This window comes from Sebastes umbrosus, chromosome 10 (genome assembly GCF_015220745.1).
Source record: "Sebastes umbrosus isolate fSebUmb1 chromosome 10, fSebUmb1.pri, whole genome shotgun sequence".
Lineage (NCBI taxonomy): Eukaryota > Metazoa > Chordata > Actinopteri > Perciformes > Sebastidae > Sebastes > Sebastes umbrosus.
The window spans coordinates 34,057,874-34,074,775 of record NC_051278.1 but is presented as its reverse complement, the minus strand read 5'-3'; the positions used below and the strand labels follow the sequence as shown (position 1 = coordinate 34,074,775).

At 41.5% G+C, this 16,902-nt stretch overlaps 1 protein-coding gene across 1 annotated transcript; it reads right to left on the bottom strand.

The window, feature by feature from the left end:
• Positions 1-3,378: 3,378 nt before the first annotated feature.
• Positions 3,379-14,596, bottom strand: degs1 (delta(4)-desaturase, sphingolipid 1). The gene is made up of 3 exons (XM_037781505.1): positions 14,239-14,596; positions 6,495-7,237; positions 3,379-4,958 (listed from the first exon to the last, which is right to left on the bottom strand). Exons 1-3 carry the CDS (start codon positions 14,318-14,320, stop codon positions 4,812-4,814), a joined length of 972 nt encoding a protein of 323 aa, XP_037637433.1. The 5' UTR covers positions 14,321-14,596; the 3' UTR covers positions 3,379-4,811.
• Positions 14,597-16,902: the final 2,306 nt, after the last annotated feature.

Below are 16,902 nucleotides of genomic sequence, written 5' to 3'. Positions count from 1 at the left end.
GCAGGGCCTCGTGGTTCTGCTGGGTCCTGCTGACGTTCTCTGACAACAAGAAGGTTTGGAGTGTTTGTAGGGACATCGGAAGCAATAAAGGACAGACGGATCAGGGGTCTCATTTATAACTGTTGCGTACGCACAAAACAGGGCCTGAAATGTGCGTACGCCACTTCCCACGCAACAGTTGTGATCTAGAAAAACAAACTTGACGGGACAATGTGTGCACCGGTATGGAAACTTTGACCCGCACATTATGGAAGCACCGAGGCAGGGGAAACTGGAGACGCAGGTGGTGAGGTGGTGAACTGAAGCCAGACTGTAGACATTAAATGTCATTATACGTATAATGATGCCTCTCACACATTTAACTTCTCTTCATACTTATATCCACTTTATCATAAACATTTAAAACAGCAGTGTTCTTTGTGCTAGTGAGCCATAACTATTCCATAAGCACCTTAAAAATGTAAAATATATCAGCCAACTCAAATCTCAAATCAAATTCAGCTCAATATCTCATCAGCGCTGTCTCACCATCACGGTCTCTCCATCACCAGAGCTCAGAGGAGAGGGTCGGACTACCGACACTCGCAGTCAGCTGTAGCGCCAATAGTTTTAATAATATTTTCTAATAGTGTGCATATATCACCAAGTACGATTTTAGTTTTCATAAAGTTGTTGTCTGATAAATCGCTGCAGTAAACATGACATGACTTATTCATTTATTTATGGTTTATTTGATAGAGACAGATACAGTATACATAGACAAAATGAAAACAGCTATATGCAACTATCAGACTGTCTCCAGTGCGTCACCTCGGTGCGCCACACACACTCTGCCTCCCCCAGTCACCTCCACCCGGCACATCTCCACCAGTATGGAGAGTGTAAATAAACAAAGTGGGGAAATAAAACCAGTGACAGCTCTCACAAAATCGTTACTCTCCATATCCTCATTATCATTATCAGTCCTAATCATAATGCAGGACAAGTTCACCATAAAAACTTAAATAAATAAATAAATAATTAATAGTATTCTCCTGTCAAACTTCCTTTTTCTAACGATATCCAGCGTGGGGGGGATATTACTGATTGTCTTGATCATTTTAACAAGTTGTGAATGGATGGGTCTGACTCCTGTAAAGATATAAACACAGCAGTGGCACTGGTAACATGCTGCATGGTGTTGGTGGATTATACCGGCACTGTGAGGACTACAAGACGTGAATGACAGAATCAGGAGGGAACGTGTGTTCGGAGACCTCCTCACCTACAAGCTCTGTGTCAGAAAAACTCCTTTTCTCTGTCTTCCTCTCGGGAGTCGCCGTGATTCACCGTAAAGAACCACTGATCAACAGGCTCATTCACATGCAGAAACATTCATGAGGTGCTTTGCATCGACCATTTATGGTTGAATGTGGGCGTGTAGAGGGCGGAATATGAGGCGGATCCACGTGCGCACATTTCCAGGTGGACTGTGATTTATAAAGGGAACATTGCGTGCAGGTGTGCGTACGCACAGTTTTATAAGTCCGATTTTTTTTTGGCGCACGCCATTTTCGGCTTTTGTGCGCACGTACATTTTTAGTATGAATCCTACGCACTGTTTTATTAATGAGACCCCTGGTCCTGTTGTCCCCCACAGCAGACGGCCTACAGCAGAGCCTGGACCTGCTAGAGCAGTACTGTCAGACCTGGACCTGCTAGAGCAGTACTGTCAGACCTAGACCCTGACAGTAAACCCCAAAAAGACCAAAATAATGATTTTCCAAAAAAGATCCAGATCTTAGAATGTTCTACCAAAGTTCTCAATTGGTACAAAACATGTCATTTTTTTCCAGGCCAGTTTCATTAGTTTGTTCTTTAAAATGATTCTGTTGAACCATAATTCAAAAACAATATCTGATTTTCATTAGTTCATTTTCAGTAAATTTGTATTTATTATTACTTTTGTCAGTTTCAAGTTATTTCAGTGACCATTGTGGGTTTTTCTTTCTTTAACGGAAGGGTACCAACAATTTTGTCCACATCTGTATATAATTTTGTCCACATCTGTATATAAAATATAAAAAGAGTGAATGACGTTCTTGGTGGGATAAGTCATACAGTAAAAGACCTTGTTGAAAAATAAATGTTTGTCTCAACTCACCTCGTTGCTTTACATTCTGTGTATTTCATCTAAACGGCGCCGTATAGCTGCTGCATTTGGCTCATTGTTAGGTGTGCCAAGGTCCGGTTCATCCATCTGTAGCTCCAGGGGACACAGGCTCACCACGGTGGTTTGCCACATTGTGCAGCACGCGATTTTGTTTTTGGCACGGTGGTTAAGGCATGTCATCTCTGGGAAATTAGTTTAAATATGTTTTTGTTGTGCCTTTCTGATGTTAAACATTATGCGCAAACTAGTTAAGAAATATGTAGGGTTTTGTTTTTGATCCCACATCATAAACAAAGCTCAGTAGGTTGAGTGGGAAAATTATTTTTACACATTTAGCGAGTTTCAGTACTTTTATAGTTTGGCACTGCCAGATGACAGAGTTTGGAGGACGGCCCGCACATTCTCACGACTGGTCTAGAGTTTGCGGCACGGTCAGCACATTCTCACGTCACGTTGATTTTTATACATCCCGGCGTGAGCGTGAAACACAGCGTATGCAACATTTTAGTACATGTGCACCGTTTATACATGAGGCCCCTGGTCCTTAGTGGGACTCATGTCATACACCGTGCAGTACTGAGGTACTGTAGTACTGATAGTACTGAGGTACTGTACAGTACTGAGGTACAGTAGTACTGATGTACTGTAGTACTGATATTACAGTACAGTAATACTGAGGTACAGTACTGATAGTACTGAGGTACAGTACTGATAGTACTGAGGTACTGTACTGTAGTACTGAGGTACTGTAGTACTGAGGTACAGTACTAATAGTACTGAGGTACTGTAGTACTGAAGTACAGTACTGATAGTACTGAGGTACTGTAGTACTGAGGTACAGTAGTACACGGAGAACACACAGGAACACAGAACACACAGAGAACACACGGAGAACACACAGAGAACACGCAGGAACACACGGAGAAGACACGGGAACACACGGAGAAGACACGGAGAACACACGGGAACACAAGGAGAAGACATGGAGAACACACAGGAACACATGGAGAACACACAGGAACACACGGAGAACACACAGGAACACACGGAGAAGACACGGAGAACACACAGGAACACACGGAGAACACACAGGAACACACGGAGAAGACACGGAGAACACACAGGAAGACACGGAGAACACACAGGAACACACAGGAACACACGGAGAAGACACGGAGAACACACGGGCACCGCCCCGCCCCCCCCGCTAAATAATACACACCTTGTTTGATTTTTCATGTTTTATGTATTTAATTCAACTTTACAACATTTTCTTTAAATGTTATCTTACAGAAAGAATGAAGGTCTACATCAGGGGGGTCTCAGACTAGCGGCCCAGGGGTCCGATCTGGACCGCCAGACGATCTTATAAGTTTCAGATGTTTATTGTTCCATCTGGCCCATAAATACAGAGAGGAAGACTCTGAGGACAGACAGCTGATCTAGATGCTCATTCAAAGCCTTCTCTATCAGAAACTACATCCTCACTTTTATCTATTCATTTCATTTAGTGGCTTTAAAGTCGTCAAAATTAACTATTTATTATAAAAATAGTGGAATCAGCCAATTCAATAGCAACCACATGTCATTAGGTTCTGGTTGCTAATAAAACCCAGAGGACAACCTTTCCATCAGATTAAATTAAGACCACAAAGCTACAAGGCACTGATGAGTAACTCATCTCACATAAACTTGGTGTGGAAGCATGACCGAAGCATCCGACGGGTCGGATGACGTCACATATTAACGTGTTAAAGAGCAGATGGAAAAACAGGTCATGGGCCACAAAGGGTTAAAGGTTAACTACTACCTATAACATATAAGGCAACCGATAAAAGCCTCCTCATAAACTCAATACACACACACACACACACACACACACACAGCGTCAACCAATAGCAGAGCTGCGTTCATGTTGTTGACCTCTACCAGTAGAGTCCAGATGGAGGAGACGTGTCTCAGCTCATAAATCTCTGCAGCAGAATACAAAGTTCAGACACCTTTGACCAGTTTCCACTCAGTCATCACTCAGGAGGAAATGTCTGGCTTATATTAGTTTAGGTTGGCTCAGTATCCTGATGGCTGGTTGCACAAAGTCCCACTGGTCTGTGTTGTTCTACCAGCCTGAGGTAACTAAACAAAGACGGACTAATTGAAGATGCTGAGCAGATAACAACAGAGCTCAGTGGAGGTGGTTGGTCTGGAGAACCACTGGAAGCAGGAGCTCTGTTCATATTCTAACCTTTACTCTTTACTGTGGTAAGAGACACTCTGGAGCCTTAGAGATGTTGGAAATAGACCCAATATGTAAAGAACACTTTGGACATATGGACAAATGGAATCAGGAGATCACCAGAGAGATAACAGTTCATCCTGAATGTGGACCAAATATCAGGACAACCCTTCCATCCACTGATACTTTGTTAGTTGATGGATTTGTTTGATCGGAGCCAAGGTCTTTGTGCAACCAGCCCTCGGTACTGCCTCTAATCACTCATCATCATGTCTTGGTTTTTCTGACCTGGATACAAAATATCAGGAAGTATTTTTTCTTCCCACAGAGGAAGAGGTCCCACTCTTCTTCCCCATGCTGAATGGGTTAATATGCAGAAGCTGTTAAGTTCATAGGACGGTGAGCCGGGCTGTTGTACGGAGAACGTTACTCCTGTTTCACGTCTCCCTTCAGCGTCCTCTTGACTCTGGAGTACGGGCTCAGTGCGTCGTCCATGATGAAGTCGTACAGGACCTTCACCCACGAGGAGTACTGAGGCAGGTCATCATAGTACTCTGCTGCTATCTTCTTCACCTGAAACACAACCAGAGGAAACACTGCTGAGTGGCACCTTCAGCTCATGTTTTACACTTAACAATAAAGGCATTCTGTTCTATTCTATTCTGATCTACACAGCCTAGAAATGCTTTCATGTCTGAAACAGACTGATCATGTTGAAGTTTCACTTTAGTTTCCCGTGTCAGCAGGGTGTGGTGCTGCTGGTGACTGATGTGATAAACTGTAGGTGGAAGGAGCTGATAACGTCTGTGGAGAGCAAACATGTCAGAAAGAAATCCTTCAGCTCTGTAATTTACTAATTTACTTACTTGACGTGTATTGGAATAATGACTATAACGGCGTGTCCAGACCGCCTGCGTGAACAGCGCCTGACAGCCGCCTTGCTGAACGGCTGCCTCGCTGAACAGCCGCGTGATTCACCCATTGGGTGTTCAGACAGGTAGAGTTTGCCTTTTAATGGCCATTTCATTTCATTATAAATGTCATCTATATTTATTTGAGACAGAGAAAGGTTAAATGTGTGGTAATTTGTAAATAATAGTAATAATCCACCATTAAAACTCCATACTATATTCATTCATGGAGCTCTCCAAGTCACTGCATGTTCTGCAACACTGTCTTGCACATATTTCAGAATAAAAGCCTTGTGTTAACAAATGAAGTAATTCTGTCCGCAGAAAAAAATGCTTGAGGGCTTTTATTTTTAAATGAAAGCAGGAAGTGTTGATTTAAAAACGTCTATACTTTTTTTCATCTCCGGGACATATTATCTAAATTCTATAGATGTCTAGACATGTAAACTGTAGTAATGTTGCTGATATGATGTTAATATACTGTCAATAGATCATCTTCACTGTCTGTTGTTGCTGTGAACTGCGCAGCTCGCATCAAAAATAGGCTCTCTAGAAAAGCTGAGCTGAGACGCAGCCGAATTATCCGTCCAAAGGCAAGTATAGAATCAACATAGTGTATATGGAGAATAACATTTCCATTTATGGATGAATATCTAGGTGGGTTTAAAAGAGAGAGAGAGAGAGAGAGAGACAAACAGAAGAGATGCACCGAGACAGAGAGACAGAGAGACAGAGAGAGAGAGAGAGAGAGAGAGAGAAAGAGAGAGAGACAGAGAGAGAGACAGAGAAACAGAAGAGAAACACCGCCCACGTTTGTGTTTGTTGACTAGAAAGTTCATGAGTCTCTCAAACTACTACTTCACTACTTCACTACATTACTACATGTTTTAGGGTTTTATTATTTTCATTATGAAACTTTTATCATATTATCTGTATTTTCTATCTGACCTTGTTCTTTGATCATATTGTTTCTGAAGAGATCAGAGCAGAAATGATGTTGATGTAAGAGTTATGATAGATAATAATGAGACTCCATCCTCACACAGTAACGTGCACATCCTGTGTTTGTCAGAGGAGTTAGTTAAGCTGCCTGGACAAACATGTCTCCACCCAAATGAGTCCTTCCTTTCTAAGCTCATGATGTGTGCCACCTGTGTGTAACTACGTATGAGCTCCGTAGCCAACCGGCCGTACTAACCATGGGCAGCCTGCAGCCCGGGATGCTGGGGAAGTCGTGGTGCTCGTTGTGGTAGCCCACGTTGAAGGTGAGCAGGTTGAGGGAGCCATAGTAGGAGTAGGTCTCATGGCCCTTGAGGAACATGTAGTGCTCAGCTATGAAGTGACCAGAGATGGGATGTAAGCCCATCCCCAGCAAGGAGCCAGCCAGCATGTAGACCACAGGCTTAGCCCCCCACAGCCAGCAGAGCAGGATGTCAAAGGTGAGCTGGAAGGCCACGTTGGTCACTTCCAGCTGAGTGATGGGTTTGGGGTTGATGTAGAGGGGCCGGATGGCATAGAACAGCGGCTGAAGGATGATCCAGACGAATTTGCGGAAGCGTGTGCAGAAGAACCAGCCTTCGAACTCAGTGGGGATGTCTACGTCTACCCCATCTCCGCCCAGGTAGCGGTGATGGTCCAGGTGGTAGCGTTTGAAGGAGGCAGAGTAGGGCAGGCCGATGGGCAGGTTGGCAAACATGGCAAAGTAGCGGTTCCACATGGCCTTGTTGTTTCCAAAGGCCGTGTTGTGGGAGATTTCATGAATAGCGAGGGTCATTGAGTGGTTGATACAGCTGCCAAAGGCATAAGTCCAAAACAAAACCCATTTCCAGTCCAAGTCTTTGACCATGTAGAAAGCTAAAAACTGTATAGCTACCATCATGCACACGATCCACTTCAGCCTCAGGTCAGGACCCATCAACGACTTGATTTCTGGGTATTTGGCTGGAGGAGAAAAACAAGAGATTTCATTAAACTCATGAAATAAAACTTTGTATCTGATCATCACATCATCTCATATCACAAGCTAACAAACATAACTAAAGCTGCAAGTAGCGTTGAGCGGGCCCCCTTGCACACGTCGGGGAACCCGCTGTCGTGAATTCCCATGAAGGACGGACACCGCACACAACAGTTAGAGTATATTTTCTGCGTGGTGCGCATGGCGCTGTAAAGGACCTGTTGACAACCTGTGGGGCATCCTTTAAAGGCACTTCTATGAGGATGGGTGGCAGTTTACAACAACTTCCTGTTTCCTGTAGGAGGCGCTATGACAATCACTCATAATGGCACATGTATGTCTTCAGGCCTGGACTGTTATCCAGCTTGTGAAATTTGGGGCAGTTCGGACTATGTAAAGTCAAGTTACAACAGCCTCCTGTCTCATGGTGAAACATCGAAATTCGCCGCGCTGCCACAACAATGCCGTTTCGCAAAAACACAGAAGCTTTGCAATTTAGTATCATGAAGGTGTTGAGATTCTGCTGCCTGACTTTGAGATGGATCTCTTGAATCCTCTAGGAGGAGTATCGCACAGTTCCATACCTATATAGTGACAAAATGGCGTCTTCTCACATGACCTATGACATCACCGTTCGAGCGATCAAAAATTCCTTTGCAGTTTAGCATTACATTAGTTTGAGGGTTATACCACCCAAATCTGATGAAGTCTCTAGCAGGAATTCGTAAAAGTATGCATAAAATACATAGAAAATGCACATAATTCAAGATGGCCGACTTCCGGGTGGGCGGAGCTAATGAAACCCAATGAGGAATATGTCTGAAATAATGAGCAGGATGTGCCTACCAAATTTCATGATTATAGGATCAACTTTGTCCAAACTATGGCCTTAGGCCTTAGGCCTTAGGCCTTGGGCGTTAGGGGGCGCTATGGAGCCCGCTTAAGACGCCAAACCCAATTGCTGTATATTCACGTACAGTTCACAGGTGACCATCTTTTTACCAACTTTCATGAGTTTTTGAGTACACCAAGGTATGTTCAAAGGCTAAAAGACATAAGGGGCGCTATAGAGCCAACATGCCACGCCTAAGCCCAATTAGACCACCAAATCAAAGTAAGTACTAGTGTGGATGTGTGTGTAAAGTTTCATGAGATTTTGTGGATCCTAAAGTCCTCAAACATGTGTTGGTAAATTTTAAAATCACGCAGGAAATCCAAATTGGCTGACATCCTGTTGGCCGAAAAAATCTAGAAAATATTTAATACGCCTTTGAAGATGTGAGCAATGACCTGCTCGAATTTCGTGAAGCTCGAAGTAACTTTCACTGAAAACCTGCCGCTATCGAGCCCCATGGGGTCCTGGCACTTTCGTGCTTGGGCCCTAATGAAGAAAAGTTTGATTCATCTGCATTGATTAGATGAAGAGAGTGTAATATCCTAATGTAATATACTGTCAAGAACAATCAGACTTGGCACCAAGAGTCTACTACTGGTTGTCACCTTGTGACATGTATTCTACCATCCCACGATTCTTTGATCAGTCAGAAGGTTAAAGGTTAGAGCCTTATTCTATTTCACGAGATTTCAGGAGGGATCAAGTGTGTGCAGTAACTAGGTTTCCACATGCAAAACTTTCAAAAAACAGGTGAGAAAGTCACCACTTTAGGATTGCAGAACTCTTAACACCGAAGCTGTGGGCTTCTTCCTTTAATTTATGAAACATTATTAATGAATAGGAGGGCTAGAGTGAGATGCCTGAAATGGAACGTCCTTTGCAAAGCTTGTAAATGATGTGATTGTTGTTACCACAGTGTTCAGAGGTGCTACTCTTGTCTTTTTGAGGCTGTAGATTGTGCTGTTGTTGTATTGGACTGCATTAAATCCTCTGTGCAGAGGGTGAACCAAACAACAGAACCTCTTACAACATAATGCAATCAGGCATAGCACTGCCACACTATCAGTAGGTACTTTAAATTAGGCTGTAACTATGCAGTAAATCCTTTTATCAAATATTTGATATCTTAATCACTGATGGGAGCCTGAAGGGCATTTCAGGTGATTAGCTGTAAAGTCATTCAGCCCCAGGCCTTTCCACATGTTGAGCAGTAGTCCACCAGACTAGTAGGATCTACTCTAGTCTCGTCTACAAGCCAGTGCAAATTATTACTATCCCAGTATTCGGGCATGGACCTCGTCCACAAAAAGGTAGGGTCAGTAATGCTGAGAAACTAGCAAGAGTACACCAGATTTGAAAGATAATCCAACCAAAAACTCAGTCCAGTGTTGCTAACTCTTTTCCAATGAAAGTAGCAGCACAAGCTCCAGAAGTCCCTCAATCTAGAGAGAAAGTCTCCAAGTCACTAATACCCCTTTCAGACCGAGGACTCAACCAGGGTGGATTATGTGTCTGAAAGGGTTAACCCGCGTTGACTGACTCGGCATCACGACCCAGGTCGAGAGATGGGTCAGACCAGGGTAAGACCAGGGTAAGACCAGGGTCAGACCAGGGTAAGACCAAGGTCAGACCAGGGTCAGACCAGGGTCAGACCAGGGTCAGACCAGGGTCGATTTCGATATGAATGGCACAACTGGGGGGGGGGGCAAATCTATTCTGTTGCAAATGAGAGCGCACAGTCGTGACGCAACTATCACAGGTCGCCGTAGCTCAAACAAACGGAGCAACGGAAGCAGGAATGTTTTCAGACACACCGGAGGTGAACGACGGTCGAGAACAACAGCGATGTGTGGCGAGACCTCGAGGTGCGGGAGCTGCTGGCCGTCTGCGGTGAGGAGGACATTAAGCGATTGATGACGGGATGGTGAGAGACAACGTAGTGAATATGAACATAACAAGGCTGCTGAATGAGAGACATCTGCCGATACGTTACACAGAAACACACCGTGCAAGCCGAGCACCTCATGTTACCACCAGCTGTGAGCACATCTGTTTTTAAAACATGTTTGCACATTTTCTATTTGTTACGAGGGATGTTAATAATTAACCAACATTAAGAATTTTAACCGATTAATGCTATCATTAACGGTTAAAAGAAATATTAAAAGATAGCTAAAAAAGCTGAGCAAAACTCAGAGGAGCGGCTCGTCACTTTAAGGAGAATAGCTGGTCCACCCCAACAGTCCACCTTAAGAGAGTCTGAGCCGGAGTTACAGACACAGGAAGGTACAGTGAAAGGGGTATGGGAGGTTAAGACAAGTCTCAGCAAACACCACCTCATTTATTATGTTGTCCCTCCACCCCCACAAGGCTGAGCTGGCCCTCAGTGGGAGAGGCCTGAGGCATGTGACTGTATACAGACCAGCAGTAACAAATCACAGCACAAATCACAGACCAAGTTAGGTTAGAGGCTGTTAAAAACTAGGGCTGCCACAATTAGTATTAGTATTATTATTATTATTATTGCATCAATATTTTAAATCAACGCAAGTGTTTTTTTTTTTTTAAATCTTTTGTCTTTGTAGCTGTTAAAACCACCAGGGACAGATTTACCGTTAAAACCACCAGGGACAGATTTACCGTTAAGGTAGGAAACTGTCTGGAGCCCAAACTAAAAGAGCCACAAACAGCTCTACATTTATTATGATGTTTAGATATAAAATATATTGAATTATGTTACTATTATAACTCATGGTACCCCAAAATAACTTACTCACTGTGTATTTCTACTTCAGAGGAAACATTGTAGTACTACATTCTGGTACTACTACTAACTACTACTGGTTACTTTGCAGATTCAGATTTGACTCACAAAATATAACAATTAAAATATGGTGCATAAATATTCATTAAACTACCCAGCATCATAATAGAATATAAATATTCACCCAGCATCATAATAGAATATAAATATTCATTGAACTATGCAGCATCATAATAGAATATAAATATTCATTAAACTACCCAGCATCATAATAGAATATAAATATTTATTAAACTACCCAGCATCATAATAGAATATAAATATTTATTAAACTACCCAGCATCATAATAGAATATAAATATCCATTGAACTATGCAGTACCATAATAGAATATAAATATTTATTAAACTACCCAGCATCATAATAGAATATAAATATTCATTGAACTACCCAGCATCATAATAGAATATAAATATTCACTGAACTACCCAGCATCATAATAGAATATAAATATTCATTGAACTACCCAGCATCATAATAGAATATAAATATTTATTAAACTACCCAGCATCATAATAGAATATAAATATTTATTGAACTTCCCAGCATCATAATAGAATATAAATATTCATTGAACTATGCAGCATCATAATAGAATATAAATATTCATTGAACTACCCAGCATCATAATAGAATACAAATATTTATTAAACTACCCAGCATCATAATAGAATATAAATATTCATTGAACTACCCAGCATCATAATAGAATATAAATATTCATTGAACTACCCAGCATCATAATAGAATATAAATATTCATTAAACTACCCAGCATCATAATAGAATATAAATATTTATTAAACTATGCAGCATCATAATAGAATATAAATATTTATTAAATTACCCAGCATCATAATAGAATATAAATATTTATTAAACTACCCAGCATCATAATAGAATATAAATATTTATTAAACTACCCAGCATCATAATAGAATATAAATATTTATTAAACTACCCAGCATCATAATAGAATATAAATATCCATTGAACTATGCAGCATCATAATAGAATATAAATATTTATTAAACTACCCAGCATCATAATAGAATATAAATATCCATTGAACTATGCAGTACCATAATAGAATATAAATATTTATTAAACTACCCAGCATCATAATAGAATATAAATATTCATTGAACTACCCAGCATCATAATAGAATATAAATATTCATTGAACTACCCAGCATCATAATAGAATATAAATATTCATTGAACTACCCAGCATCATAATAGAATATAAATATTTATTAAACTACCCAGCATCATAATAGAATATAAATATTTATTGAACTTCCCAGCATCATAATAGAATATAAATATTCATTGAACTATGCAGCATCATAATAGAATATAAATATTCATTGAACTACCCAGCATCATAATAGAATACAAATATTTATTAAACTACCCAGCATCATAATAGAATATAAATATTCATTGAACTACCCAGCATCATAATAGAATATAAATATTTATTAAACTATGCAGCACCATAATAGAATATAAATATTTATTAAACTACCCAGCATCATAATAGAATATAAATATTTATTAAACTACCCAGCATCATAATAGAATATAAATATCCATTGAACTATGCAGTATCATAATAGAATATAAATATTCATTGAACTACCCAGCATCATAATAGAATATAAATATTTATTAAACTACCCAGCATCATAATAGAATATAAATATTTATTGAACTACCCAGCATCATAATAGAATATAAATATTCATTGAACTATGCAGCATCATAATAGAATATAAATATTTATTGAACTACCCAGCATCATAATAGAATACAAATATTTATTAAACTACCCAGCATCATAATAGAATATAAATATTCATTACCCAGCATCATAATAGAATATAAATATTCATTAAACTACCCAGCATCATAATAGAATATAAATATTCACTGAACTATGCAGTATCATAATAGATTATAAATATTCATTAAACTACCCAGCATCATAATAGAATATAAATATTTATTAAACTACCCAGCATCATAATAGAATATAAATATTCATTAAATTATGCAGTATCATAATAGAATATAAAGTTCCACCTTGAACAGACGTTAAGTACATTTCAGTACATTGTGCTGATAAGACCTCTCTAATATTATATTATCAATAATAATAATAATAATAATAATAATAATAATACCTCTCTTTCATTCTTCACTGGAAGTAAACATTTGAACGCAGGACTTTTACTGTGTGGGTACTAATAGTTGTACTATTATTAGTTAATAGTTGTACTATTATTAGTTAATAGATTTACTATTAATAGTTAATAGATTTACTATTAATAGTTAATAGTTTTACTATTAGTTAATAGTTTAGTAAAACTATTAAACTATTAACAATTAAAAGTTGTACTATTAACAGTTAATAGTTTTACCATTAACAGTTAATAGTTGTAGGCTATGTGAAATAGTTTAGAATAGACTATACTCTACTTTTCTGCAGAGCATGACAGGGACACTTTTTTAGGATATGTTCACAATATTTAATTAGCCAGGCTTGCTTTAGTAAATCTTCTATTCATTGTTTCCATAATAACATGGCTTTAGTGTGAGTGGACCAAAGAGGATTGAATCATTTCCTCCTGATGTGTTAGTGCACGCTACTGGTCATAGAAACCCCTACTGGAGGACATATCGGTGAAAGAGCTGGATTAGCCTGGTCTTCTGTCCCAGGTTATCCATCTATGGTACTATCTGAATCTAGGATTAGTAGTAGTAGGGTAGTAGTATATGTGAACCGTTACTGCAGCTGGTGTGGGAGCAGCTCCACAGAGAGTTATGTCATCTCAGGTCTCAGGGTGTGGCTGACTAACGTTCCTGTGGCTGGAGACTGGAGACTACACTGCTAACGTTACTGTTTCATGAAGCTAACTAGCTGCTACCAGCCTGTGAATGTGGAACTATCTCCATGTTGGTGTCTGTCTGTCTGAACCTCATTAAAACACCAACTAGTCCCCACCGTTAAACCGGACCTACAGCCGTTAGCTAACACTTCAAAGGGCGGATATGGAACCGTTAGCTCGGGTACGTTAGCTAACCGAGTCAGCGGATATGGCGCAAGGTAGTTTTTAGACACCATTTATACACCTGAACTACCGTTAAACTACCGTTAACCGGTATTCATCAACACAGACACCCAGCAGAGGTAACAGAGTTTTATCAAAGTGAACTACAAGTTGATCTAAAACGTGCTAACGGAGAAGCTAACTAACTCACCCAGGATCTCTTTCCTCCGGTCGGCATGCGGCTGCTCCGTATACACCCACTCGTAGTCCTCACGGGCGACCCGGTTCCCCATCTCTACGATTAACGGTAACGTTTTAGATCACTTTAGGGACAAAGAAGGAACTCAATATCACAAGATGGCTTCAAACAGACAACTTGTCTTCCACTCTACGGTCCTCCTCCTCTCCTCTCCTCTCCTCTCCTCTCACTGGCTCACCCACCCGAACATCAGCCAGCTCTGCCCCCTGTCGCCAGCTCCTCCTACCGGCGTCACGGGACCGTTAGGACGGGGAGGACCGGGAGGACGGGGAGGACCGACCGTTCAATGACGCAGTTGTTGAATGTTAGAAAGTAGCCTGAAGTTGTGATCTGAAATAACAGATGGACATTTGACCAGTAAGGCTACAGTAGTTTAATGACACGTTTTATCATATGAGATGGATTATGAATGAATTATGGATGAAATGTATACCAGGCTCTCTATATTGTCCAAAACTCACCCATAAGGAAACAATAGTGCTCTACCAGTACAACCCAGGAACAGTGAATACACAAACATAGTATGGCCGCTTAAAGTATAGTTTTGATTTAAAAAGTGTTTTAAAGTGGAAATGAAACGTTCAAATATCGGTTTACCAGATGGATTTATACTCTAATAAACTATTACTGTATAACAGAAAAAAAGAAGCCTTGTTATATCTTTTGTAACAAGAGCGCCGCCATGTTGCAGTACTCTGAGGCTGAGTTACACAGATACAACGGTAGAGACCATGAAAGACGGAGACTGAGGAGGACACACAGGACAGAAGAAAACTAAAGAGGGGACACTAATGTATTGTTCCTGGATGTAAAGATGAGTTTTACGATGTTAAAACCAAGAACACAACAGTCCGTTTCATAAACTGATGCTGAATCAGAGATCAGTAACATTACTGCAGCGCTGGCTAGTGGCACTGAAAGAGTCCTCCAACAGGAACCAGAGATATGGCGCCGACTGATGGCGACACACTACGAGCCTCTCTCACTCTTCTCTTTATTTTAGCTCTAGTTATTAGTTTCTTAGCACAATCTACGTCTTCCGCAGTCATTTATGACTGTCAGACTCTACTGGACATCAGACAAAATGTTCCAAACTTCTGCACACCGCCTGCGGTACTGAAAGACATTGTTAAATCGGAGGTATCCTGGTACACCGGCTACAAGCGCCGGCACAGGCGGAAACGAGGAAGACGTGGCGGGCTACTGGTGAGACTACGGCGGCGGCCTACTCGGCCTCCCATCCCGAGCATTTTGCTAGCCAATATGCAATCCATTGGCAACAAGATAGACGAGCTCCACTGCCGTATCAGCGCCCAGCGGGACATGAGGAATTGCAGTGTGTTCTGCTTTTCTGAAACTTGGCTAACATCGGACATTCCAGACAGCGCCATACAACCGGAGGGTTTCTCCGTGCATCGCCTGGACCGCTCGGGGGACGCGACCGGCAAGTCAAAGGGTGGCGGCGTGTGCTTCCTAGTGAACAACTCGTGATGCACCGATGTGGAGGTAATTTCCTACTCCTGTTCACTGGTTCTTGAACACATCACTATCAAGTGCCGGCCTTTCTACTCACCGAGGGAATTCCCCTCTGTCTACATCACACCCCAAGCCAACGCTGCGGTAGCTCTGGAGGAGCTCCATGGCGCTATCACTGGCTACGAGAACCAGCACCCGCAGGCCATTTCTATCGTGGCGGGGGACTTTAACCACTGTAACCTTAAATCAGTGCTACCGAAATATTACCAGCACGTCAGCTGTTCCACTCGGGGCAACAAGACTCTGGACCACTGTTACTCCACCATAAAAGGAGCGTACAGGTCTATCCCACGGCCTCACTTTGGGAAAGCAGACCATTCTTCCGTGCTCTTGCTACCTGTTTACAAGCAGGAGGCAAAGAGGGAGAAACCCACCCTGAGGTCAGTCCAGTGCTGGTCAGCGGAGGAAGAGCTCAAACTCCAGGGTTGTTTTGAATCCACTGACTGGTCAGTTTTCAGAGATCCTACTAACCTGAGTGAGTACGCTGATACAGTTACTGACTATGTTCAATTCTGTGTGGACACCTGTATTCCCACTCGTACCATCCGCTCCTATCCAAACCAGAAACCATGGATTAACAGCGACGTCCGCCTGAGACTAAAAGAAAGGTCCGCCGTCTTCAAAGCGGGGGATGAGGAGCGTTATAAGGAAGCCAGGTACAAACTTAGGAAGGCCATCAAGTCAGCCAAAAAACAACACTGGGACAAACTTTAACAACATTGTAACGACGGGGACTTGAGGCGCTTATGGCAGGGCCTGGAAGCCGTAACAGGCTCTAAAACCAAGCCAGGTGGCTTCACTAACACCACCGCTTCATTCCCTGACCAGCTGAACACTTTCTATGCCCGCTTTGAGCATGTCGTGGAGCCACCAGCACAGGGACAAATTCTCGCTGCGGATACAAACACACTCAGTCGGACAACACATCAGGTGACAGAGGCTGATGTGTGCAGAGTTTTTAAATGTGTAAAAGCAGGCAAAGCTGCCGGCCCAGATGGCATTACACCTCGGGTCCTCAAGTCCTGCTACAGTCAGCTTTCTTTTGTTTTTACAGACATCTTTAACCTGTTACTGTCTCTC